The 24,984-nt window shown below is 34.8% G+C and overlaps 1 protein-coding gene across 1 annotated transcript in view; it reads left to right on the top strand.

Annotated features, from left to right (window-relative positions):
* Nucleotides 1-24,984, top strand: part of HSD17B4 (hydroxysteroid 17-beta dehydrogenase 4) — a 119,920-nt gene that overhangs the window by 81,372 nt on the left and 13,564 nt on the right. The window contains 6 exon segments of the mRNA XM_043976125.1: nucleotides 749-814; nucleotides 15,491-15,560; nucleotides 16,930-17,036; nucleotides 17,613-17,699; nucleotides 20,703-20,792; nucleotides 21,717-21,855. Of these exon segments, the coding sequence (XP_043832060.1) occupies nucleotides 749-814; nucleotides 15,491-15,560; nucleotides 16,930-17,036; nucleotides 17,613-17,699; nucleotides 20,703-20,792; nucleotides 21,717-21,855 (559 nt within the window).

Below are 24,984 nucleotides of genomic sequence, written 5' to 3' on the forward strand. Positions count from 1 at the left end.
CCAACTCATCCCTGGGGAACTAGACCTGAGGACCGTTTCTAGGCACCCCCACCCCTCTTGAATTGAAAGCTATTGTGCCAAATATCAGAAAACACTCTTATCTTTAGCTAAAGAAGCACAATACTTCTAGCTAGTGCCCACGTCTGATGGTATTTATCCATTATATATGCATATATGCACATCCCTTGTGACTTGTGATTTCTTTGTTATAGAGAGCTCTTAGTAAGGAAGCTTCTTCTACTTCCAGTCACAACCTGCTCTGCAATTTAGTCTCAGAGAGTTGCCTGAGGGGACTGAGATTAAGTAACTAGTTCAGAGTCACAGAGCTACTAAGCTTTTGAGGTGGAATTAAAATTCGCTATACTGTGCACCTGTCTCATGTTGTTGTGAGGAACATGCCTTTACATTGTTAAAGTGATAAAGAAGATGTGAGTTATTATTATTTACATTTTTGCCTAGAGTTATGTTTTCTCTAGTGAAGGGAGTTTATGATGTTGAAACTCCTATCATAGAAACAGATTTTTTTTTCTGGGATGTACAATTTTAGAGAATTGCCAGAGGCACTGTGAGAGGTTAAGTGATTTTTTTTTAAGTTAGGATACATCAGAATTAGGACTTGAACCCAGGTCTTCCTGCCTCCAAAGCCAGTTCTCTATCCATTATACTATGTTGCCTCTGGTTTTTTTTTTTTTTTACATACTGCATTAGTATTTAAGAATTTAATGTTTCGTTTTTTTTTTTCTTTCAGGTTTCTGTGCCACCACCAAAGAGACCACCTGATGCTGTACTTACAGATACCACCTCACTCAATCAGGTAATTCATTTTAAAGATTTGAAAATTTATATGATTTGTTTTAATAGAAGTTTCTTGCTGAGTTTTTTCGCTTCTTTCCTTTCTCTAAAATCTATAATATTGTGCTCATTACCAGACCTTTCCCACATTCCTCCAGTTAGAATTTCAAATGAGAAAACCAGTAGCCATTAGCTAGGCTGACCACTCTAACCAACATACTAATTTTTCTCCTTGCCTTTTTCTTTTCACATTTTTTGGTAGATCCTCTATTTCCATTTCTTCACCTGTCAGTCCTTGATCCCCTGTAGTATGGTTTCTGCCCCTATCACTTCATCAAAACTGTTTTTTTTTTTAAATATTCCCAGTGATGTCCTTCTTGTTTGATCTAGTGTCCTTTGCTCCATCCTTAATTTCCTAGACAAGGGCTTCCTCACCCTTTGGCAGTTTAGGGAAACCTGGGCACCCCTTTGAAAAATAATGAGGGTTTTTTTTTTTTTTGGCAGGGCAATGGGGGTTAAGTGACTTGCCCAGGGTCACACAGCTAGTAAGTGTCAAGTATCTGAGGCTGGATTTGAACTCAGGTCCTCGTGAATCCAGGGCTGGTGCTTTATCCACTGCGCCACCTAGCCACCCCTCTTGTTTTTTGTTTTTATTTTTTTAAATAATGTTTTTAAATGCATAAAATAAAATGCATAAGATTACAAACAGATCCCTTTAGGAAGAACCCTCCTCCTAAACTTACTGTTGTTGATCACTCATTTCTTGAATTTCTCTCCTTTGCTGGTTTACCTTCTTCATCCTGCCACCTAATTGTGGGAGTTCCCCAAGACTCCCTCGACTCTATTGTTTTTCTGAATTTTTTTTTCCTTAGGGATTAATTATTTTGGTGGAGCAACAGACATCTGCTCTCTGGTGATAACTCTTACTTTATGTCTCTAATTTTACTCTCTCAACAGGTTCCTTGTTCCCAACTCTCTATTAATTTTTTCCATTAAACATGCCTTAATCTGAGTTCATCATCTTTTTTTTCTAACAGAAAGTTGCCCCATTCTGTTTCTCTGCCTCTGTTAATGGCATTACCGCTATTTCCCCATTCTTTTAGCTTGAGTCACTTTTGTTTCTTTTCTCTCTTTCTTTTCTCTATTCCTAGTAGGGTCTTAAGTCCTCTTGATTTTTCTTTCAAAACATCTCTTTAAAAAAATTGCATATGACATAAGCTTACTATTTTATATACAATAACCCTCTTTTCTTTTTCTTTGTATAATGAGATATTCATGTTTGTGTTCATAATAAAAAAGGAAATTTTTAAAAGTTAATTTACTTTATCACTTATGGGAAAAACAACAGAACATCTCTTTATTCTGCTTGTTCCTAGTGTTGTGTTATTCTAATGGTGTCCTGACTTTTCTCTCTGATCTTCTCTGCATTCTCCATTCTCTTCTCTGTCTTAAAGCCAACAAATCAAGCAAGGCTTCATTAAGCCAGCATCATTCTTAGGCATGCTTAGGCACTATATCACTCTTCTCTTTCAGAAATCTTCACTCATTCCTTATTTGCATTGTCTGAACTTCTCTGTCTGGTTTTCATCTTAATTGTCATTATTTTTCAACATGAACAATTTGTGCTAGTTAGATCAGTTGTTTCACTCTTTAACATGCTATGTTTATTCCTCACTTGAAACCTTTCCCTTCCCAAGTTTCTATAACCTGGAATGCCTTTTTTTTTCCTCTTTACCTGTCAGACTCTTCCCATCTGCCAAGTTCTAGCTCAAGCTCCATCTCCCTGTGAAACTTTCAACCATTCTCATTTGATGCTCACAACAGCTTGCAACATAGGGGCTATCATTTTTACAATGGCCCTTTGAGGTGGTGAAAGACTTATGATCCCTACTTTACAGGTGAAGAAACAATCTCAGGGAGAATAAGCAACTTGTCTACTGACACAAAACTAACCATTGTCAGCATTAGGAAGGAAACAAGCACTTATGTGGTGACTACTGTGTGCCAGGCACTGTGCTGAATGCTTTACGAATATCATCTCATTTGATACAACAATTCTGGGAAGTAGATGCTATTCATCTCCATTTTACAGGTGGTGAAACTGAGGCAAATAGGATTACGTGATTTGCCCAGGGTTACACAGCTAGTGTCTGAGGCTAAATTTAAACTTAGCTCTTCTTGACTCCAGGCAACACTGTGCCACCTAGATGTCTCAGATATTTTAATGAATGCTTATTGATTAATTTGAAAGAAAGATAATCAAAATATTTACATAGTTGTATCTAAAATTATAAGCCATGACTTATATGTGACCTGAAAATAATGAATTATGTATTTTGCTGGTGAGATAGATCAGTTTATAGACTGTCTATAGCACAGTGATTAAAATGTTAGATTTGGATTCAGGAAGACTTATATTTAATTCTTGCTTTTGATACTTAGTAGCTATGTGACCACTAATCCTTTCTCAGTCTCAGTTTCATCATCTGTAAAGTGATCAATAATAATATCTGCCTCACAGGGTTGTTGTGAGGATCAAATTAGATAACATATGTAAAACTTTTTGCAAACTTTAAAATACTATGCAACTACTAGTTATTGTTATTATTGTTATTGTTATGATTTATTATTAAATTAAAATCCATGCAATAGTTAAGAAACCAAGGAATTTTAAAATTGGGCTACTAAAAATTAGAATACCTTGTATATTTTATACAAACAGTTTTCAGAAAGTGGTTCCAACATAGCAATATATGTAGTTATCTTCTGGACTAAATGTAAACTCATTGAGAATTGGGACTATAATTTAATTGCTTGTACTTCCTGGTACCTAGTTCAGTACCTGGCCCAAAGGAGACAGATAATAAATAATTACCAATGGATTAGTTAAATTGGCCTTAGTAAACAGTGTTGTCTCCACAAAGACATAATTGTCTATATGAAATGAGGATTTTGCAAGATTTTTTAAAGTCCTGAGAACATCAGCAGCTTTATTTGAATAAGCAATGAATCATTGTTTCACAAATGTCAGAAATTTTTCTTGTGATAGATCTTTTTTGTTTTGTTTTCCTTTTTTGTTTGTTTACTAAAGCCAGGATTTTATTGGTATGGGAAACTCATTAGGAAACTATCTCCATTGAGAGGTTGATACTTGCTTTGCAACTTAGAGTCTCAGAGAGTTGCCAGGGCAGGCAGGCAGGCACTGAGGTGTTAAATGACTTAGCTGGTACGTGTAAAAGGTAGGATTGGAATCTAGGGCTTCCTGAGCCTAAGGCCATCTCTCTTTTCACTCTGCCAGGGCTGCCTCTCAGAGGTCTCTATATTTGCTAGATAGTCTTTTCCTTCCAGGTGTCAGCTGTTTCAGATCAATAAATTGAAACAAATTTGGTTAATTTTTCAATATGGAGTTATTTACCATCAGTGAGCTAGTTCTCACACTGTTCTTCATAGTATTCTCCATGTTCTCATGTTCTTTTTAGAGATCATTTAGTCCAGCCCTTATAGATAAGGAAACAAGCCCAGAAAAGTTAAATAAGATTTGTCTGGTATCACAAAGATAGTAAGTAAGAGAGTTGGGATTCAAATCTAGTTTTTCTGATTCAAAATCTAGTGCTCTTTGTTCTATATCATACATCATTTCCTCGTCACTTTTCAGATGAGTAAGAGTTATCAGACCCTCCAGGAAACTAACCTTAGAACCAAAATGTGAAATCAGCAAAGTTCAGTGTCCTCTTTGCTGTCTTTTGATAATAGTTATATCTTTTCCTTTAAGTTTCCTCCATATAGTAGGCACCTAGTGCTTCATTTTGACAAGAACCTGCCATGGCAGAGATCTTGAATTCTCTCTCCATCACCATTTTTGTCCTGTTCCATTCTGTTAAGACCTCGTCATGCTTTGCTCTTTGTTAATTCAATAAACTAATATCCTATAAACTATTAATGAGTTACAAACACTTAATGTAACACCCTTCCCAGGTAAGATATTTGCATTTTAATAGGGACCTTGTGGAAGCAATATTGGAACTCAAAGAAATTACTCCAGTCTTAATTTCAGGGACCATGGCAGATCTGTAGAAGAAATATTTTCAGACAGAAGGTCCTTTCCTTTAAAACATGTCACAAGGTTTGGAACTTTGGGCTCTAGTTACTCATTTTCCTGTAGTGTTTTTTGCCTATACAGTAATGAAATTACAACTATGAATGGCAAGTTAGCAAAAGGTAGATCTGAAGAGTGGGTAATTATCTATTTATATTTGTCCTGGAATGGAAATTTTTTAGTCCTTTGTATTTAGTTTGATTCTACACGATTGTGTTAAAGGTGATACAGTAATTGCATTACCAAACAAAAGTAAATGTGAGTTTCTGTAGTTGAAATACATACTTTTGTAAAATTTAAAGCTTATATAAAATTTATATAACTAAGCTAGTATAACCTTTATGTAGAGGCAAAGAGTGAGCAATTAGGCAACACCAATATTGTGTTTAATTGTTTGAACCAGATTTCTTGCTTAATTACTAAGAATTTTAAGAAAGAAATAGAAATTATATATACAAAAAAAAGAGGTAAAATGCAAATGTTGCTTGTATCTCCCCTTCTTGAGGGATAAAAAGAATTGTATTTCACTGCCTGGAAACACATAAATTTATTCCTGCTTCAAAGTAACAAGACACTCCATCTTTTGACTCTGGGCATTCTCTTTGGCTGTGCCCCATGACTGGGACTTGAGGTAGGAGGAAACTTCTTGTGCTCTGACAAATGACCTTCTTGGCTTCCTTGGACTCCCAATTAAAATTCCACATTCTATAGGAAGCCTTCCTCAAATCTTTTTAATCCCAGTACCTTCTCTCTGGTATTATTTCCTACTTATCCTGTATATAGCTTAAATTGTAAACTTTTTGAGGGTAGTTACTGTCTTATGCCTCTTTTTGTATTCTTAGCACTTAATACAATGCCCGGTACATTGTAGGTGCTCAATAATGTTTATTGATTGACTGAGAGGACCTGGAACAGTTTTGGAAGCTACATATAATTTGACTGTGATATGAATAATTTATTTCTTAATTGAGGCAATGTAATGCTGCTATTAGCAAATTTGCAAGAGTATGCTAAAAATCTACTGAAGCCACAAAGGAAGGCCTTGCAAGGAAAGAAGCAGATCCATTTTGAGAGTCTTGAACATTTTTCTTTAATGCATGCAGATGATTTAGCATGCAGAGAACACAACTCTTACTGCTTATGAGATTATGTAGTGAGTGAGTACCTAATAATAGCAAATGACTCTGAAAGTTCATTACATTTTGTGTTGCTACTTCTGAGATGTGTAAATTTTACATTTTCAGGATTTAGCCTTGCTGACAGTTAAAAATACAATTTCCTGAGCCAAGAGGAATAAGGATGATAACAAATTGCATGATTTTTTTCCTGCACTGTAAAAAATAGAAGGGGAAAGACAACTTACATTATTCTGCTAACCATTTCTTAAGCTCTGTGATCCAATTTCTCTTGTCATCTCTCACTACCTCTTAGGAGTTTGTTTAGGTACATACATTTATTCTTTTTGTTCAGAAGCCCTATGGGTCTCTTTTTAAACATTGATTTTATTAGGGGGCTGAAGAGAAGAAATATTTTCCTAACCAACTTTAATTTATCTTTACATTTGTAAAGTACTAAGGAAATCTCAATAGACATGTATCTCTAGGTTGTAATGAAATAGATATATGCAATATTATGTAGGTAGACATGGGCTGAATGGTTTCCAGGTTTAGAATTTCATACTTTATTTAAAGTTATTTTTTCTTAACAATTACTTCCTTTCTCATTTGGATAGAATTTGCTTGGCATGTTTCCTTTCATAGGCATCTAAGTGATAGAACATGGTAAGGATTTAAGTCCCAAGTCCTTTCAGCCAGCATTTGATGATGGGTCCTCACAAATAAGATTTACAGTGTGTCCAGCATTGTGTTAGTATGGAGAAAGGGGAAAACATAAAAGAAGTGGAAAAGATGGTTACTGTTGTGGAAGAGTTAACAATTTTATTGGGGAGATTAGATTCCCTTTTTGACAAGAAGGAACTGATTTGCTTTTTTTCTTTTAAAATTTTCCTTTTTATTATTATGAACTTGACAAGACATTAACAAACAAGAACCTTTCAGTATGTAAAGAACAGAATAAAAGAACTATATATGAAAATTAATCTACTTTGTACATCTTGTCTCAAAAAAATTTCAGATTTAACATGGTCGTTTCAGCACTGTCCTATTTATTGGTATCCCCCCCCCCCCTTTTTTTTGGCAGGGCAATGAGGGTTAAGTGACTTGCCCAGAGTCACACAGCTAGTAAGTGTCAAATGTCTGAGGCCAGATTTGAACTCAGGTACTCCTGAATCCAGGGCCAGTGCCTTATCCACTGCACCATCTAGCTGCCCCGGCATCCCTTTTTTAATAGCCTGCTATCTTCTGTACATTTTTATTATTCTTTGATGCTTTTTTCTTCTTTTTATTGCTGTTTTTAATCAGTTTTACCCTCTAACTCCCCTCTCAAAAAATAAAAAAACAAGCTCTTTATTGAAATAAATAAGTATATTTAAGCAAAACAAATACAGAAATCGATCAGACAGAAGAAATGAAAGACAGAAAATATGTCTTATTCTCTACCCCATGTCCATCAACTCTCTTCCAAGAGGTGAGAAAAATTTCTTCGTATTAAATCTTCTCAAGTCATGATCATCATTGCAATGATCAAAGTTAAGTCTTTCAATATTATTTTCTTTTGTAGTCATTGTATAAATTATTCTCCTGGTTTGGCTTACTTCACTCTATATTAGTGAGTAATCTGTCCCTTTAGTCATGTCATGGTGCAGTAATAGCCTATTACATACATAGCATAATTTGATTATCCTTTCCCCAATTAATGGACAACTACTTGTTTTTAGTTCTTACATTCACTAACGTGTACTGCTATAAGGGTATGTATAGTTGAGTGACTTTTGGGGTTTGGTTTCAAATTTCTGTTCACCGAAGGTTGCACCAATTCATAGTTCCACTAATAGTTCATTAGCTTGGTGGCCCAGAGCCCTTCTAGCAATTGTAATTAGAGGTAGAAATTCAGAATTGTTTTAATTTACATTTCTCTTATTATTAGTGATTTGGTACATTTTTTTTCATATAGTTGTTGATAGCTTGAATTTCTTCTTTTGAGAACTGTCTGTTCATATTCTTTGTTTATCTGTTGTTTAACTCTTGTTCTTAATATATTTATAAGATTTTTCACTGTGTCCCTTCCCTTTGTCTTTTTAGAGAGTCACCCATTTTAACTAATAATTTTGAAAATAAAGAAAAAACAATAAGAAAACAAAATCAGAAAAACTGATTAACCAAAAGAAAAAAAAAAGATTTGTAATGTTCCACACCTGTCTACTCCCCAGTTCTGCAGAGGAGTAGGGGATGGAATCTTCTTATATCTCTTCTTTGAGGCCAAACTTGTTCTTTGTAACTTTGCAATATTTATTTTTTATTATTTTGGGGCAACTGTTCTTTCCATTTACATTGTTTTCATTGTCTATGTTGTTTCCTTGGCTCTATTTACTTCACTTTGCATCAGATCATGTAAAGCTTTGCACATTCTGGAACATCCTATGTTGTAATACTTGTGCATAGTAATACTCAATTAAATTCCTGTACTACAATTTGTTTTGCCATTTTCCAGTAGAGGGACATCTGTTTCCTTTCTGGTTCTTTGATACCACAAAAGGTGCTGCTACAAATATTTTGATGTATACAGAGTCTAGCAGAGGAATCTCTGGGTCAAAGAGTATAAACATTTTAGCCACTTTATTTGCATAATCACATAGTTTTCCAGAATGATTGTACAATTCTTATCTAAAACAACAGTGAATTAGTGTGTTTTTCCACAATCTCTCCAACATGGACTGTTCCTATCTTTTGTCATCTTTGTCAGTTTGCTGGGTATAAGGTAAAACTTAAGGTTATTTCGATTTGCATTTCTTTTATTAGTGGTTTAGAACCTCTTTTTATGTAATTGTTGTTGTTGTTGTTGGTGTGTGTGTGTGTGTGTGTGTGTGTGTGTGTGTGTTTTGTGGGGCAATGAGGGTTAAGTGACTTGCCCAGGGTCATACAGCTAGTGTCAAGTGTCTGAGGTCAGATTTGAACTCAGGTCCTCCTGAATCCAGGGCTGGTGCTTTATCCACTGTGCCACCTAGCTGCCCCTGTAATTATTAATACTTTGCATTTCTTTTGTCTTTTGTAATTGTCTCTGTTCCTTGCTTGGTTAAGAATCTCTCTCTCTCTAGCTGTGAAAGGTGTATGATCGGCTTCTTTTCTCACTTTTTTATGTTGTAACTTTAAATGTTTAGACCATATATCCATTTTGAATTTATTATAGAAGTTCAGCTATTTCATGTCTACCTTAAACTTTATTCTAATATTCCTTATGGTCTCATGAGGTCATTAAGTTGTTTCTTCTGTCCTTCTTTTAAGGAGTCCACTACTTGGTTAAGGTTTTTAACTTCTGTTTTAATATATTCTCATTTCAATTTTTTTTCCTATCCTTCAAGGTGTGCTGGGTTTCCCCTTCCTTAATTCTCAGGGAGTATACAGCCGTGCCCTCTCTCTTCCTCTATGGTGACCAATGAGTATATGGTTCTTTCTTGGACTTCTATTCTGACAGACTGGGCCTCACTTCTCTGATTATTGGAACACCTGCTGGCTTACCCCTGCCCTGTACAGAACATGGTTGGCCCATGTTCTGAGCACTTCTGGCTATCATTTTGTGTAGTTCTGGATTTGATAGAGGAGCTTCCTTCCATTTCTTTTTTGGTGTTCTTTATCATTGGCCTTTCTTGGGCTATTTTCAGATAATTGCTAAGGTTTACATGAGAGAATTGGACTTCTCTATAGCTCTGAACTTCACCACATTAACCTTAAATTAGGGTTTTCTTCTTTTGACATCCCCCCACCCTCCAGCTGATTCCTCTTTGTTCTGGCTGAATATCCTAGACAGATTAGGATAATAACTTTATCTTGTGCTATTTTAAAAGCCCTTGACCTTCTGTTCTTGTCCTCAGGACCTTCTCTGCTACTTTTCTTTTATCTACTCTTTTCCAAATTAACTTACTTCTTCCCTTATTCTTTCCTTAAAAACTTCCAGAATGCTAAAAATAGACTTTCAGTAGCATTATAGGAAGTAACCAAATAATACCTAACTCCTTAAAGGGGCTATGAGTTTTTCTCTATATGAAAATTTAAATGTAGTTGAACAAAACACAAACCAATATAATTATTTAAACAAAGGCACATAGTGATTTTCTCATATGTAAAATGTCATGATGAAGTGCATTTTTTTTCCTCTCACTATATTGGAAATATGAGTGAGAAAATATTTGGCCTTTTCCCCAATGAACTTTCTGAGTACAGAATTGGATGAAGAAACCCCACCAGAAAATATGTTTTTGATTTTTTGAAAGTTAGAAGAATTAACTGAGTTGATGAAAATGAAATTTTCATTCTTATTATTTATTAGAAGGGGAAAAGTGTGATGGTTGGTTTCAGTCTAATATACCCAATGTAACAACTTGTTTCCCCAATTAAAACAAATCACCAGTAACTTAAGGAAATATTGTCAACATAAAGAAGTAGTTATGAAAAATGATGCTAATGTGGTAATTTAAGAAAATATGTGTAGAAATCTGTGGAATGAAATAATAACAATAACCAGTGCAAGAACTGTGGCAATTAAGTATAATATTTTCAGACATGAAATCAAAATGTGATTATGGCAAGAGCACTGGTTTTGAAATTAGGGGTATTAGGCTTTGTTACTAAATTATGTGACCTTAAACAAAGGCACTTCACTTTTTTAGTCAGGCATCTTTTCCTCTTATCCTAGAAATTTATCCTTATTTTATACCTTTGAATTTGGAAAGAAAAGCTTTTAAATGTATTTATTTATTTAGAGTTGCCCCCAAGTTACATGTAAAAAACCAAATTTATTCACATTGATTTTTTTTTTTTTGGAATTTTGTTTTTGTTTTTGTTTTTTTGGTGAGGCAATTGGGGTTAAGTGACTTGCCCAAGGTCACACAGCTAGTAAGTGTCAAGTGTCTGAGGCCAGATCTGAACTCAGGTCCTCCTGAATCCAGGGCCAGTGCTCTATCCACTGCACCACCCAGCTGCCCCCACATTGATTTTTTAAAACTTTGTGTTCCAAATTTTCTTCTTCCCTCCCTGCCCTTCCTAAGAAATCAAGCAATTCAATATAAGTTATACATGTTCAGTCATGCAAAACATCTCCACATTAGTCAGGTAGTGAAAGAAAACAGACAAAACTTTAGAAAGAGGAACTAACAAAAAAAATTATACTTCAATCTTTATTCAGATACCATCAGTTCTTTCTCTGTAGATGGATTGCATTTTTCATAAGTCCTTCTGATAGCATCCTACTTATCAAAAAAAAAATTCTTTTAAAAATAGGGCCATCAGGACAGCTAGGTGATGCAGTGGATAGAGTACCGGCCCTGGAGTCAGGAGGACCTGAGTTCAGATCTGGCCTCAGATACTTGACACTTAATAGCTGTGTGACCCTGGGCAAGTCACTTTACCCCAATTGCCTCAAAAAAAAAAAAAAGGTAAAAATAGGGTCATCACGGTACAATGAAAGTAGTGGAAGAAATTATTTTTAAAATGTCATTTTGGATTTTTTTCCAGAAAATTATTACTTTGAAAATTACTTAATATTAAAATTTGGCAGGTGACATTTTTATTATGTTCTTCAAGAAAATAAGCTATACATGGGCATGAGGCATTCAGTACTTTCAAAATATTAACAACTGATGGCCCCTACCCTCCTTTATCCTATCAGTCAGCCCTGCTTTCTGTTATCTCTTATCTCACTAAAAGAGCACACGGCATGTGGTTCTGGAATACATACTGGGTTCTCCCTGAAACTTAGATTCCCACACATATCAAACAAAATAATTCAGAAGGAAGGTATAAAAACATTTTAGAGGGTCACTCTTATTTTATTAATGATTCTCTTGTGGGCTTATTTTTCATCCTTATTAAGTAAGATGTCACTTCTTTTCATGTCAGAGCAAGTGTTTTTAGACTATCCCAAGACCATTTTATAGTATACGGTAGTTAATATTGTATATTGGTCCTCAAATCCTTTCATTCCATAATCCTTATGCAGAGCTTTGTGATCCTATAAATTTTCATGTTAAACCATTGCATGGAAGAAAAATGTGGAAGGACTTTCATGTTGTTAAGAAAAAGGGAACAATAGTACCTTTATTTCGTTTTGTCCAGAAGCACAGAAATCTTAATAGTCTTGGTTGGGGGTTAAAGAGCTTGGGAACATGAAAATCTGAATAGGGAATAGAAAGAGGGCAAAGTGGGCTGTACTAAGGACACATTTAATATGCTTTTTAGAGCTCCATAGTTCTGGTCTTCACACGCCTCCAGAAAAGTTCCTAGTTTGAGAGCTGGCTTACATCCATAGGCTTCTCAAAATAGAAATACTTCATTTTTCTCTCACATAATATGAATTGAGTTGAATCATCTTTGATTCTCTTTTTCACCACTTTCTCTTTCCCATCTACTGCCTATTCTAATACCTGGTTATTGTTCTTCCTTTTTTAAAGTCCTTCTCATCTAATGCATATACTGTTGCTGTACCAGGTGCTAGGTGGTGCAGCGAATAGAGTGCCAGGCGTGGAGTCAGGAAGACTTATCTTCCAGAGTTCAAATGTGGCCTCAGACACTTGTTATCTTAGTTACCTTGGGCAAGTCATTTAAACCTGTTTGCCTCAGTTTCCTCATCTGTAAAATGAGCTGGAGAAGGAAATGGCAAACCACTCCAGAATCTTTGCCAAAAAAAACCCCAAATGGGGTCACAAAGAGTCAGCTATGACTGAAAAAGACTGCAGTATTCTTCTAACTTTTTTCTTTACTTAGGGTCTCTCCCTACTCTAATCAATATTATACCTCATTCTCAGATAATTTTCTGAAATAATGTTTTGAATATCACCTTGCATGTAATAGATACTTAATAATAATTCTTAGAAAGGAATTGATTATGCTGTTTTCTTGACTAAACATCTTAAATGGTATTAAACAGAGTAGTCCAGACTCTTACATTTAAGGCTTCTACAATTGATCCCAAATCTTCTTTCACACAAACCTCTGCTCTAGCCTAAATATCTTGCCTACCTTTCCTCTTAACCCCACAAAACTTATGTTTTTCCTATCTTTATGCTTTCAGACATGATGGCTCACCATCTGGAATTCCTTCCCTATGATCTAAATCTTCTTTAATTTTTTTGACCCAGCTCAAGCTGCATAGAGCCCTCCTTGAGTATTCCAGCCTGAAGTGATCTCTTAATATTTGATTTTCCCCACAGTTCATTGGTCCCTTATCATTCTTCCTTGGGAAGAGAGCTAGAACCAATCTTATACTTCTTTTATATCCCCCATATCAGCCAAATCAGTACTTTATTTGTGGTATATATGTTAATTATATTTAAAAGACCTGAAAATGAAAAATAAATAGTCATGAATAGTAATGGTGGTAACTTATAGAAATTACCATAGTCAAGTGGCCTATTAAAATGAGAAAAAAATCCTAGAGAACCAAAGGATGTTTGTTTTAAGTTGCATTGAAGCTCAACTGTTATTACTCCACTTCACAGGAAAGAGAAGTCAATAATAGATGTGACCAGGAGAGACTGAAATGCTGAATTAGAATCTTTAATTCAGGGCTTCACAAAAAAAAAAAATTTAAATGGTAGTTATGGAAAGCCTAATGGAGTAATTAATGAGGAAGAAAATAAGGTTTGAGGCAGAACTAAGAAATAACAAGTTAATGTACAGGTAAATTGCTTAAATTACGTGTTTTCCATGAATTTCAGTTTTAAAAACCAAAGTTATGATACTCCCTTAGTTACTACTAGTTTTTGATGAACCAAACAGCAATTTTCCTTGCTTTTGCTTCATAAAACCCTACTTTTCTTCAAAGCTGAGGCCAAATACCATTTCTTACAATAAGGAAGTCTCTTCTAATTCTCCTCCCTCACATTCCACTTCAAGCTGCTAGTGCCCTTCGCCAAGGAATTACTCTGCATATATTTTGTATTTAATTTTCTAAGTGCATATTGTTCCCCTGATAGAATGTGAGATCCCTAGGGGCAGGGACTATTTTATTTTTGCCTTTGTTTCTCAGCACCTAGTAGATGCTAGATATTACTGCTTATTGAAATGTATTGAAATAGATGGCACAGTGGCTAGAGTCAGGAAGACCTGAGTTCCAATCCTGCCTCAGGCACATGCTAGTTGTATGACCCTGGGCAAGTCACTAACCTCTCTCAGCCTCAGTTTCTTCTTTTGTAAAATGAGGTCTTTGGACTTGATGGCCCCTAAGGGCCTTTTCAGCTCTAAATCTGTGATCAAACCTATAAGTCTTAACACCACAAAACTTATGTTTTTCCTTTCTTTATGCTTTTATGTCTCATCACATTGTCTAACTGGTGTCCTTTCCCAGCCCTAATCTGTACATTCTTCTTGAACCTAACATGCTGGAGTAAGTACATTTTGAATTGTGAATAGGGAACTAGGTGTAGCTTATGTATGTATACACGTATGTGTGTAGGTATGTGTATATATGTACATATATATGTATAAGGTTGTTAAATGCTTTATATACATTATCTCATTTAGTCCTTATGACAACCCTATGAGGTGGTGCAAGTATTATTTCTTTTTATGGCTGGGGAAGTTCATAGAGGACATCTAATTTACCCAAAGTCACATGATTACTAGGTGGCAGAGATAGGATTTGAATTCAAGGACTGTAAGTCCAGTTTTCTTTCATTATAAGTAAACAGAAAGCATAGTCTTAATAACAACAAAGAATGAGAAAGGAGTTATAAATAAGGTATGGTCAACTCTGACTCTCAGTTTCTTTATTTCTCAGGACCAATTAGTACAGAGTGTCTCCTAGAATAAGGAAATCAATGTTTATAAAGAGCATTTTGCTGTTTATCTCTGCAAACCTTTATTACTGAAGGATTGATTTGCAGTATTGTATTAACCAAGTTAGCATGAATTTTATGACTTCTTCAAGTGACACAAACATTTAAAATGGAATGGATCAATGAATACCTGTTTTTTGAGTTTCTTCTTGAGAGCTATGTCATGTATGTAGACCAGACATAGTTCTTGATGCTTTTCCCTGCCTTTTTTATGAGTTTCTTCTTTTTTTGTTTGTTTTTGTTTGTTTGTTTGTTTGTTTGTTTTTTTGGTGGGGCAATGAGGGTTAAGTGACTTGCCCAGGGTCACACAGCTAGTAAGTGTCAAGTGTCTGAGGCCAGATTTGAACTCAGGTCCTCCTGAATCTAGGTCCGGTGCTTTATCCACTGCACCACCTAGCTGCCCCTTTCCCTGCCTTTTAAAAAACTATTTCTTTGGTTCAACCAAACTCAGTGGTGCTATAATAAGCATTTATTTTATATTTAATTTGCAGATTACAAATTTTAGCATAGAAACTTAAGCTTTAGAGTTATAATGTATTTCTTAAAATATTTAGCTATGTTTTCCTCCCTCTTTTTAGTCTTATTTCATTGAAGTGTCCATTTCTTTTAAGAAAATATAGACTACTAGTTTACTTTTATATTTCTATTTGTCACAGGCTGTCTTATATCGGCTCAGTGGAGATTGGAATCCTTTACACATTGATCCTAGCTTTGCGAGTATGGGAGGTAAGTCTCCATTTAATATTACTTGTGAAAAAAAAAGTAATCCATAAATAAAAGTGGCATAGTTTAAAAGCTACTTGTTTTGAAAGTTTAAGCCATCTTTTAAAGATAAGCCTGTCTGGTGTATACTTACGCAAAGTATATGGAAACCATTTTTTTTTTGTTAAGTGAAAAATGATAGTAGATGTTTTTCAAGTGAAAGCCTTGCAAAAGAAATAGATAACATTTCATTTGGGATCTATATTGTGTTCCATTATTCACAGGCAATGCCCTTACATATAGAAAATGCTAATTAATATTTGTTCAATTTTATTTTAGTGCCTATGATATGTAAGAAATGGTGGGAAATTCTAGGGATGGAAATGATGAGTCTTTCTGAAGAACCAAGGCAGTATAGTCTAGATCCTTTCCCAAAACCTTTCTAACTTAATAGGACTTTTCATAGCTTACCATCTAGTGGCCCTCACAGTCTTTGAATACTTGGGATCCCCTCTATGCCATCCATGCTAAGGTATCACAGCTGGATTTCAGTCGCGGACCCATTTTTTGTTTTTTGCAGGGCAATGGGGGTTAAATAACTTGCCCAGGGTCACATAGCTAGTAAGTGGCAAGTGTCTGAAGCCGGATATGAACTCAGGTATTCCTGGATCCAGGGCCGGTGCTTTATCCACTGTGCCACCTAGCTGCCCCGGACCCTTTTTTTCATTTGCTCTTTATCTAATCACCTGCAGAAATAGTCAAGCCTTTAAGAAAATTGGTATAATAATGATTTCTGAATATTTCTGCTTGAGTCTGATTTGTGTGTTTATTTGCTACATGCTACAGGATTGAAGCAGTTCATTTAATCATGCATTTTAGTAACAATTTTTCACTTCACTAGTTATGGGAAGGCTCTCTGTAATACAAACATTCTTAATGAGAACCTCTTCCTGTTTCAGTTCCATTTTACCTTTAGCCTCAAGTTGAATGCTCTGTTGACTAGTATTTTTATTCTACTCGTACCCTTGTGACGTCAAGAGAAAGCCATTATCATATGGAACAGACCCCCAAAGACAAGAATAGCACAGGTTTGACAGGCAAGCATGTGTTGTGACCAGCATCATTGAAGGGGATGGTCACATCAGCAAGATCACCAATCTAGTGGAGTTTTCATGTGCTCTGGAAGTTCTCACAGCCTTTTCCTATGGAAATTTTATGCCCTCCATGAAAAGCCTAGCTTGCAAAGATAAAGTTTAGATTTTAATAGTTTTTTTAAAACAACAACAACAACAAAAAAAAACAAAATTTAGGAAACCTTAATAATAGTTCTGAAACATAGATTGTGTAATTATGCTTGACATCTGTTTTAAAATAAGCTTTCTTTTTTTCACAGGCTTTGACAAACCCATATTACATGGCCTTTGTTCATTTGGATTTTCAGCTAGGCATGTTTTACAGCAGTTTGGAAATAACGATGTGTCTAGATTCAAAGCAATTAAGGTACCTTTTTGGTGGTTCCTTTTAAGTTCCTTGTTTATATAATTATTTGAATATTACTTCATTTGATCATTGTTTTTAGAGTGGAAGAGGAGTTACGTCAGTCCAAAAACTAATCATTTTACTATAGCTTATACATTTCCAATTTTAGAATTAACAATCAACATTTTATTTTTGAACTTGATAAAGTTCTGTATATAATGTATCAATTGACAGTGATGTTATCTCTATATTTAGAATTCAATTATAATTTCTCCAATAAATTGATATGATTTTGTGTATGTAATGAGATGACATTAAAGAAGAGGCATTACCATCTGCTTTGCTACACCCTAAGGACCATGGGACCTTTCCATATGATTTACAGCTGAAACCTTCCATATGTATTGTCTCCCCCATTAGAATGTGAGCTCCTTGAGAGCAGGTATTGCCTTACTTTTCTCTTCTGTGTCCCCCAGTGCTTAGCACAAGTGCTCTGTACATAGTAAGGACTTAATAAATGTTGGTTTATTCATTCATTTATTAATGAAAATTTATATTTTAAAGAGACATTTGAACTAGGATTTTGTTTTTTTTTAGGTCCGTTTTGCAAAACCAGTATATCCAGGACAAACTCTATTAACAGAGATGTGGAAAGAAGGAAATAGAATTCACTTTCAGACCAAGGTAAGCACAATGGTATTACAGTTATCCTTTCCAAAGCTCAGGGGTTAGAGACACAGTGCCTCCGTGATCTGGAAAATCCATGTAAAAGTTTTCACCCTTCCTTTCTGACCAGAGAAATCATCTGAAATTTTTCTTTTTCTTTTTCTTTTTCTTTTATGGGGTGTTTACAGTACCTTATAATAAAATTTGTGTTGACATTATACAATACTATACATATATTTTATGCATTTCCAAGTTTCTAAACCATTTCTGTGTTGTCTGCTGGCCTTCCTGTGTTGTCTGAAGCTTCCACAAAACTCCTCCCAAATTCCCATTTAATTTCTTAGGATGACTTGTGCTATATCAAAACTGCAATGGGAAAAAAAAACTGCAATGGGGAAAGTCATGATGTGGAAAGGATAACCGTATATCAATAGATTTAATAAAAACTGAACTGCATAATATATTTTATCTTTTCAAAAATTTAATTTCAGTTGTTTGTCCTGATATAGTCATCACATTTAGTGTTGTTATTCTGTTGTAGGAATCATTTGGCTAATACAATGATTTTTTTTACATGGGTGCTAAAATTAAGTAGGACATATAGCATTAATCATTTGAAAATTATTATTTTACATAAATGAAAATTTTGAGTTGATATTAACTTTTTAAGGTGAAAAAGAATACATGATTATGTACTGCAACCTTAATTATCTAGTCTTTGATGAAATTTAGCCTTCTTGGACCAGTCCACACATTAGCAGAACAGTTCTGTGAGCCATCCCAGCCTTTACTTTTGGTTAAACCAGTCAACAAAGTCAGTCAACAAAGCCATATTACTGCTTTTTATTTCCTAATACTTAACTATATACATGGCTTTTATGGAACAATTCAACAACAACAAAGAAGTTATCACTTTTTTGGGGTTACACTTCTTCCTCTATTGCCCTTATAGAAAACACTTTTCCCTCTCCCTGGAATGCCTTGTCTTCTTCCCTTGTCTTATTTCCTATCCTTAGGGTTCAGCTCCTTTCCAGCCTCTCTCATGAAAACTATCCCTTGTCTAAGAAGGGACAAACTAAGCCAGATCAGAAATGGAAGAGACCAAAGCTTCTGTGATACTCAGCAGTGGGATAGGGCCCATGAGTGACTGATGCACTTACAAGCTGAATAACATAGGGAGACCCAGTATTAAAAAAACAAAACACACACTCGTGTATATATACACATATGTGCATATGTATATCTATTTATATGTATATATAGGTTTTTCATAAACAAAATTGCACAATAAAAAAATTCATATGTGTGTATAAACACACAAATATAAGTAATACACATATATACCATGCATAAGTGCGTGATTTCTCCAAATATACATGAATTATCTTGGTTATTATACTGGCAGCATACCATGCTTTAGCCTAAAGTCTTTATGTGTTTTGTTTTGCTCTATCCTAGATTTCCTTATTTAATGATTTATACACAATAGATATATACATATTTAATGTATGTATTGCCTTCCAGAGAAATAGGAATTTTCCCATGGGGTTTTCCCTGTTTGGATACTTTGAGTACCAATGTTGGGGATGCTAGAATTCAGCATCACCTGGGGGGAGAATAGAGCTGTATAATCCCTATATGACCCTGGGGATGGAGTGTGGGAATGGAAAGTAACTTCTCTCATCCAAGAATTCCTGGTTCAGTCTTTGGAAAACACATGCCCTTACTAGCCCCCTACCTCCCTTAAAGAAAACAAAACTAAACAAACAAACAAAAAAGAATGTATCTTTTCTTGTATCTTATGGGAAATACTTAAATTTCCTAGATAGAACTGAGAGTCCAGTGCTAAACCAAAGAAGAATTATACTAGTAAATACTCCAGAGAGGAAGAGAAGCCAAAATATTAAAAGGCTTCTACTGTTCCAATAGAGCTTAAGACTATCCCTTTCCTTCCAGATGGAGAAATTTAAGACTACCAGGTGGGAATTGATGGGAATGGGCATACACTCCTCTCCATAGGCTGAGAAATGGGGACACATGGCATAGTATCTGCTAGAAACTTTGGCTATGAAAAAATATGCTTCTTGCTATGAAAGCTTCTGAGGAGAAATTTCTTTGTAAAAATAGTTTTTTTACTGATAGGTAAAATTAGATTTTCCTATCCTATTGAAGGTAGCCTTGATTCTCCTTTATACATAGCAAACCAGATTGTCTTTATGTTGACTCGGGAAGCATTTGGAATGGATGTCAAGTATTCAGATGTTTGGCCTGATGTCAGAAAAGTAATTTACTAAAAGTTCCTTTTGTTCATAAATTGCCCCAACTCATGTTTGTTACTATAGAATGTCAAATAAAACTGGCAAAATATTAATTTTTTTCAACTGCTATGCCTCTAAGTGAAAAGAAAAGCATTTAAAAAATTTAACATTGGCTCTTTATATAAACTTTTAATGTATAGGAACTTAGCTAGCCAGCTGGTTTTATTCCTGTAATTTACAAACATGGTATAACATAACCAGCACCTAAAATGAGTTTGCTGATTTCTTGTCAGAATTAATAGTATGGATAGTTTCATGTAACGTAAATGTTATTGTATAAAAGAGTATTTCTTCTGTGAATATGAGTAATTTAACACATTTGTGTTAATTTAGGAATGTAATTTATATATTTTGTATCTGAAAAAAGAAAAATAATAATTTTAAATTAATAATACCAAGGTCTTTATACCCAAATTATTATTATTTACAACTTTTCCCCTGCATTTTTGATACATAGTAATTGTGATAAGGACCTTATATTGCAAATTTTAATGTCCATTAGATCATTTAACTTTCATGATTATTTACTTTTTTAAAACAATTTACAAAAATTTCCTTTTTCCTTTTTTTGCTCTGATTTCTTTAACTATTGAAGATGAAAAGACATTTGCTTTATGTAATTTGGTGGTAGCATGCAAAACATTGCATGTTGTTTTTTTTATATCATGAGAGTGAATTTGTGTCTCCTTTTGTCCCATATCAGGTCCAAGAAACTGGAGACATTGTCCTTTCCAATGCATATGTGGATCTTGTACCAACATCTGATGATCTCTCAGCTAAGATATCTTCTAAGGTATAGTAACAGAAGTATTATGATCACTACCTGTGTCTTTAATTGATGAATTTCAAATAGACCATTAATGTTAAGAAGGCAGATTAAGTTAATAAGAATGGGAAGACATATTGAGTATATTAGTAATTGTTATTGCCATTATATTCTCATCTAATAGAATTTTAAAAATCAAGATAATTCAGTGATGAAATAATGGCATCCAATATAAGTTGACTCAGATTGGGAAAGAAACCAATTGATGGTTTAAAGGTTTGATTCTATTATATATTAGTTATTTTGGAGAAGTTGGAAAATGACAAGACTTCTAAAAGTAAATTTCGATTTTTCTGTGATTAGAACAGTAAATGCAATTAATTGAATCTCTTGCCCTGTGGAGAGACTCTCAGGTAAGTATTTTATAGAAAAATACAATTGGAGGATAGAAACTTTGTAAACGGTGTATTGTGAGGTGAAATTCCCTTGTTTTTAAGGTAAACTGGTCATAGAAAAGGTCAGAGTATTTTACCTCAATGTATCTATCACACTGAATGCTAATTTTTACTTCTTTGTATGGGCTTCTCAGTTTGGTGCTTAAATTATATGCTATCTTTTATTCACTTATTGTTTCATGTTTACATATCTTGACTGATTTAGAATGTAACTTTTTTGAGGGAATGTATTCTGCCTTTTGCTTCTTTTGTATATCATCAGACCCTAAGTTATAATATGGATTGTAGCATAGTTTTGTGCATATGGCACATAACCCATAAATAATTATTGATTTATTGATAATTCCAGGAAGTATGCTTTGGTATAAATGGCTCTTATGAGCCTGTTACACTTTTGTATTTTTTTTACAGTATACAATGAATTATGCAGTCATTATTCCTTTTTGGATCCTTTTCATAGAACTTTTTGTACTGAATTTCCTATATCATTTGTTAGGATGGAGGGCTTCAGAGCACCCTTGTTTTTGAAGAAATAGGTCATCGCATCAAAGATGTTGGAAAGGAACTGGTGAAGACGGTGAATGCTGTATTTGTGTGGAACATCACTAAACATGGAAAAACTGCAGCACAGTGGAGTAAGTCATTGATTTTTAATGTCCTAATACAATTTTTCATAGTGGAGATGAATAATATTTAAATTATACTTATTTATAAATGAGTTGAATTTCGCATGAAGTCTGACATTAGTTCTGTGTTAATCCATACAGAGTGTTGTAATGGATGAAAAAGAGTTCTGACTTCAGTGGTTATAGAAGTAGCTGTTATGTCCAAGCTTCAACTGGACACAAAGCCAACTTTTTGGTTGTATATGTGTGTTATACAAATCCCTGAAGTTAGTACTCTTAGTTTTTGTTTTTTGTTTTTGTTTTGTTTTTGCAGGGCAATGAGGGTTAAGTGACTTGCCCAGGGTCACACAGCTAGTAAGTGTCAAGTGTCTGAGGCCAGATTTGAACTCAGGTCCTCCTGTATTCAGGGCCAGTGCTTTATCCACTGCCCCACTTAGCTGCCCCAGTTAGTCCTCTTAGAATATATTCTTTCACATGCCACTCTTTAAGCCAAGTTTCCTGTTATCTTAAAGATAAACATGTCAGATCAAATGAATCAAATGAATAATATTAACTTAAAATATAATTATAGTTTTTCATATTATGTGGTAATAATATACAATTATGTCATATTAACCACATATTAATATAACATAATAGTTTGCATATCATATATAATAATATAATAAACTTAAATATGAGAATGAAGCCCATAATATAATATTGAATTAAAATTCATGTATCATTTTCATGCCAAAGTATGTTATTTGGAGAAGAGGACCTTAGATGTAGATTACCTAACTTTGAGTATAGAGTTGCAGTGATTTTACTCCCTTTTATGCAAAGTATCTGTTTGTATATTTTTGCAGCTTATGTTAACATAAAAAATAAGAAAGATACTTACTTGATGCATGGAATATGCAAAGGTTCACTGTGGTTTTTCTTTTGTTGGTCATAGTTCTGTTGAAACATAGTATTTTCTATTCAGTTATTTGTAGCCTAAATTTATAATTCTTTTTTTTTGGGGGGGTGGTGGCAGTGAGGGTTAAGTGACTTGCCCAGGGTCACACAGCTAGTAAGTGTCAAGTGTCTGAGGCCAGATTTGAACTCAGTTCCTCCTGAATGCTGGGCTGGTGCTTTATCCACTGTGCCATGTAGCTGCCCCTAGTTTTTATATAATTCTTAAGATAAAGAAGGGAATTGGTGAACACATTCCTCCTAACAATCAGGTAGAATATTTTCTTGAACCACGATACACCCCTCCATTGTCTCTTCTTGAGTTGCATCCTATTGGAGGTACAAATAGGAAAAAGGCTAGCTAGCTCTCTTTCCCTTTTTCCCTTCAGGATTCCTGTGCTTTTAGCTTGGTAGGATTATTTCATTTTTTGTATTTGTGTCCCCAGTGCCTAGAACAGTGCCTAGAACTTAATAAATGCATTTAATAAATATGGGTTGACTTATTATTGAACTACCACCATCAGGTATCAAGATGCTTATATCTACCCTTAGTTAGCTCTTGACTTGGCCCTTCTATCATCTCTGTGGCTGCAGGCCAGCATAGTCCTAGGTACTCATGACTACTTCCAGATCTCTATCTTGTCTCTTGGTATCTAAGGCCCTAGGGAGAAGAGCTTCATTTTCATTTTTTGTCTTTCAGAATTCTGAACATAATTGAAGGTTCCCTTTGGTTGGTTTGGAGACCACAGAGGGATCTTAAAATTAGCTTGTGCTCAGTGTTTTGGGCTTTTTAAGATTAGCATGAGTCACTGGCCTAACCATTGTCATGCCCCACCTGGTGATGTTAAGGGCTAAAATTCTAGCTAAACTGTCTAAACTATTTAATGAGTGGTCGCCAATAAATTATAAGCTTTAGCAAGAGTTAGACTTTTAAGCATTTATTAAGGAGAATAAGAATTTGGTAAAGAGAGAGAAAGGCCTAGATTCCTATCTATTTAAAGGGAGAGCACATTTCTAGCTCCGCTCTCCACCTGAGTCCAGAGGAAAGAGAGCGAGAGTGAGCGCCAGTCTCTTCCTTCCTCCTCCCACTAGTCCGCGTCACTTCCTGATGCCAAAGAAAAGACTCCTGGTCTTGCCCTCAAAGACCTTCACTTCATGGGCAGAACTCTTCTACAGTAAGTATCCAGCAGGTGGCGTTATTCCAATCGTTACAGTCCCCCCTGTTGTTCCTCAAGAAACAAAATGTTTCCTTGACGGAACAGTAAAAAGAATATAATAACTATTGCTAACTAATAATATGTGAACAACAATATAGAAAAGGAAGAGAGGAAAGTTTTGTCCAGAGGGGCGATTTTTTGTCCTCATGAACCGACGCTTTGACATTGGTCTTGCAAAGGGAGGGCCTCTGCAGAGAATACATGTTACAGATGGTGTATATTATAACCGAAAAAGAAAAGAGAAAAAAACAAAACAAAACTGTTCATTTAAAGTCTCTGAAAGTCTTTTTTCAGATGTCCTCTTGGTGTAGTTGTGGAATGGAAGTCTTTTCAGGGGTTGATGTGTGGATACTGGTAATCAGCCAGGAAATTTCCTACAAAATTGAGCTTAACACAACTTTAAAATAGCTTTGTCAATAATCAAATCAAACAATGAAAGTTCTCAAAAACATGTCTAAGGGAATTAATAATCTTAGTTGTTACACATGAAACATATAATAAAACAAAAATTGAAACATTCTTTAAAATTATAATATTACTATAGTCCCCCCTTATGGAGGGTTATTGAGAAGACAATTGCTGCGATATTAATTATTAAAAATAATTTTTATCTTTGTTTCATCACTTTTTGCATCATCTGCCTAATTATCCTCATGCCATTATGAGAAATTAAAAAATCTAATATAATTGGTAACAGGTGTCAAGGCCAAATTCAACACTGTATTTATCATGACACCTGAGATAATTATGGGGGTTACCATAAAAGAACAGAGAAATGATGGGATATGAGCATTCCCACACTTGAGCAATATATACTGCCCATGCAGTATGCCAGGCTTAAAATAGGTGGATGGAATATATGTCCATGCCACCGAACATATTGGAGGAAACTGAGTCAGACTTAATCAGATGCATGGGATTGAGATGGTCCATGGCATCAGGCATATAGGAGGGAGCATAGAAGCCAGGTGTAGAAGTGAGATGG

The sequence above is a fragment of the Dromiciops gliroides genome, chromosome 1, assembly GCF_019393635.1.
Source record: "Dromiciops gliroides isolate mDroGli1 chromosome 1, mDroGli1.pri, whole genome shotgun sequence".
In the NCBI taxonomy this organism is placed as follows: Eukaryota; Metazoa; Chordata; class Mammalia; order Microbiotheria; family Microbiotheriidae; genus Dromiciops; species Dromiciops gliroides.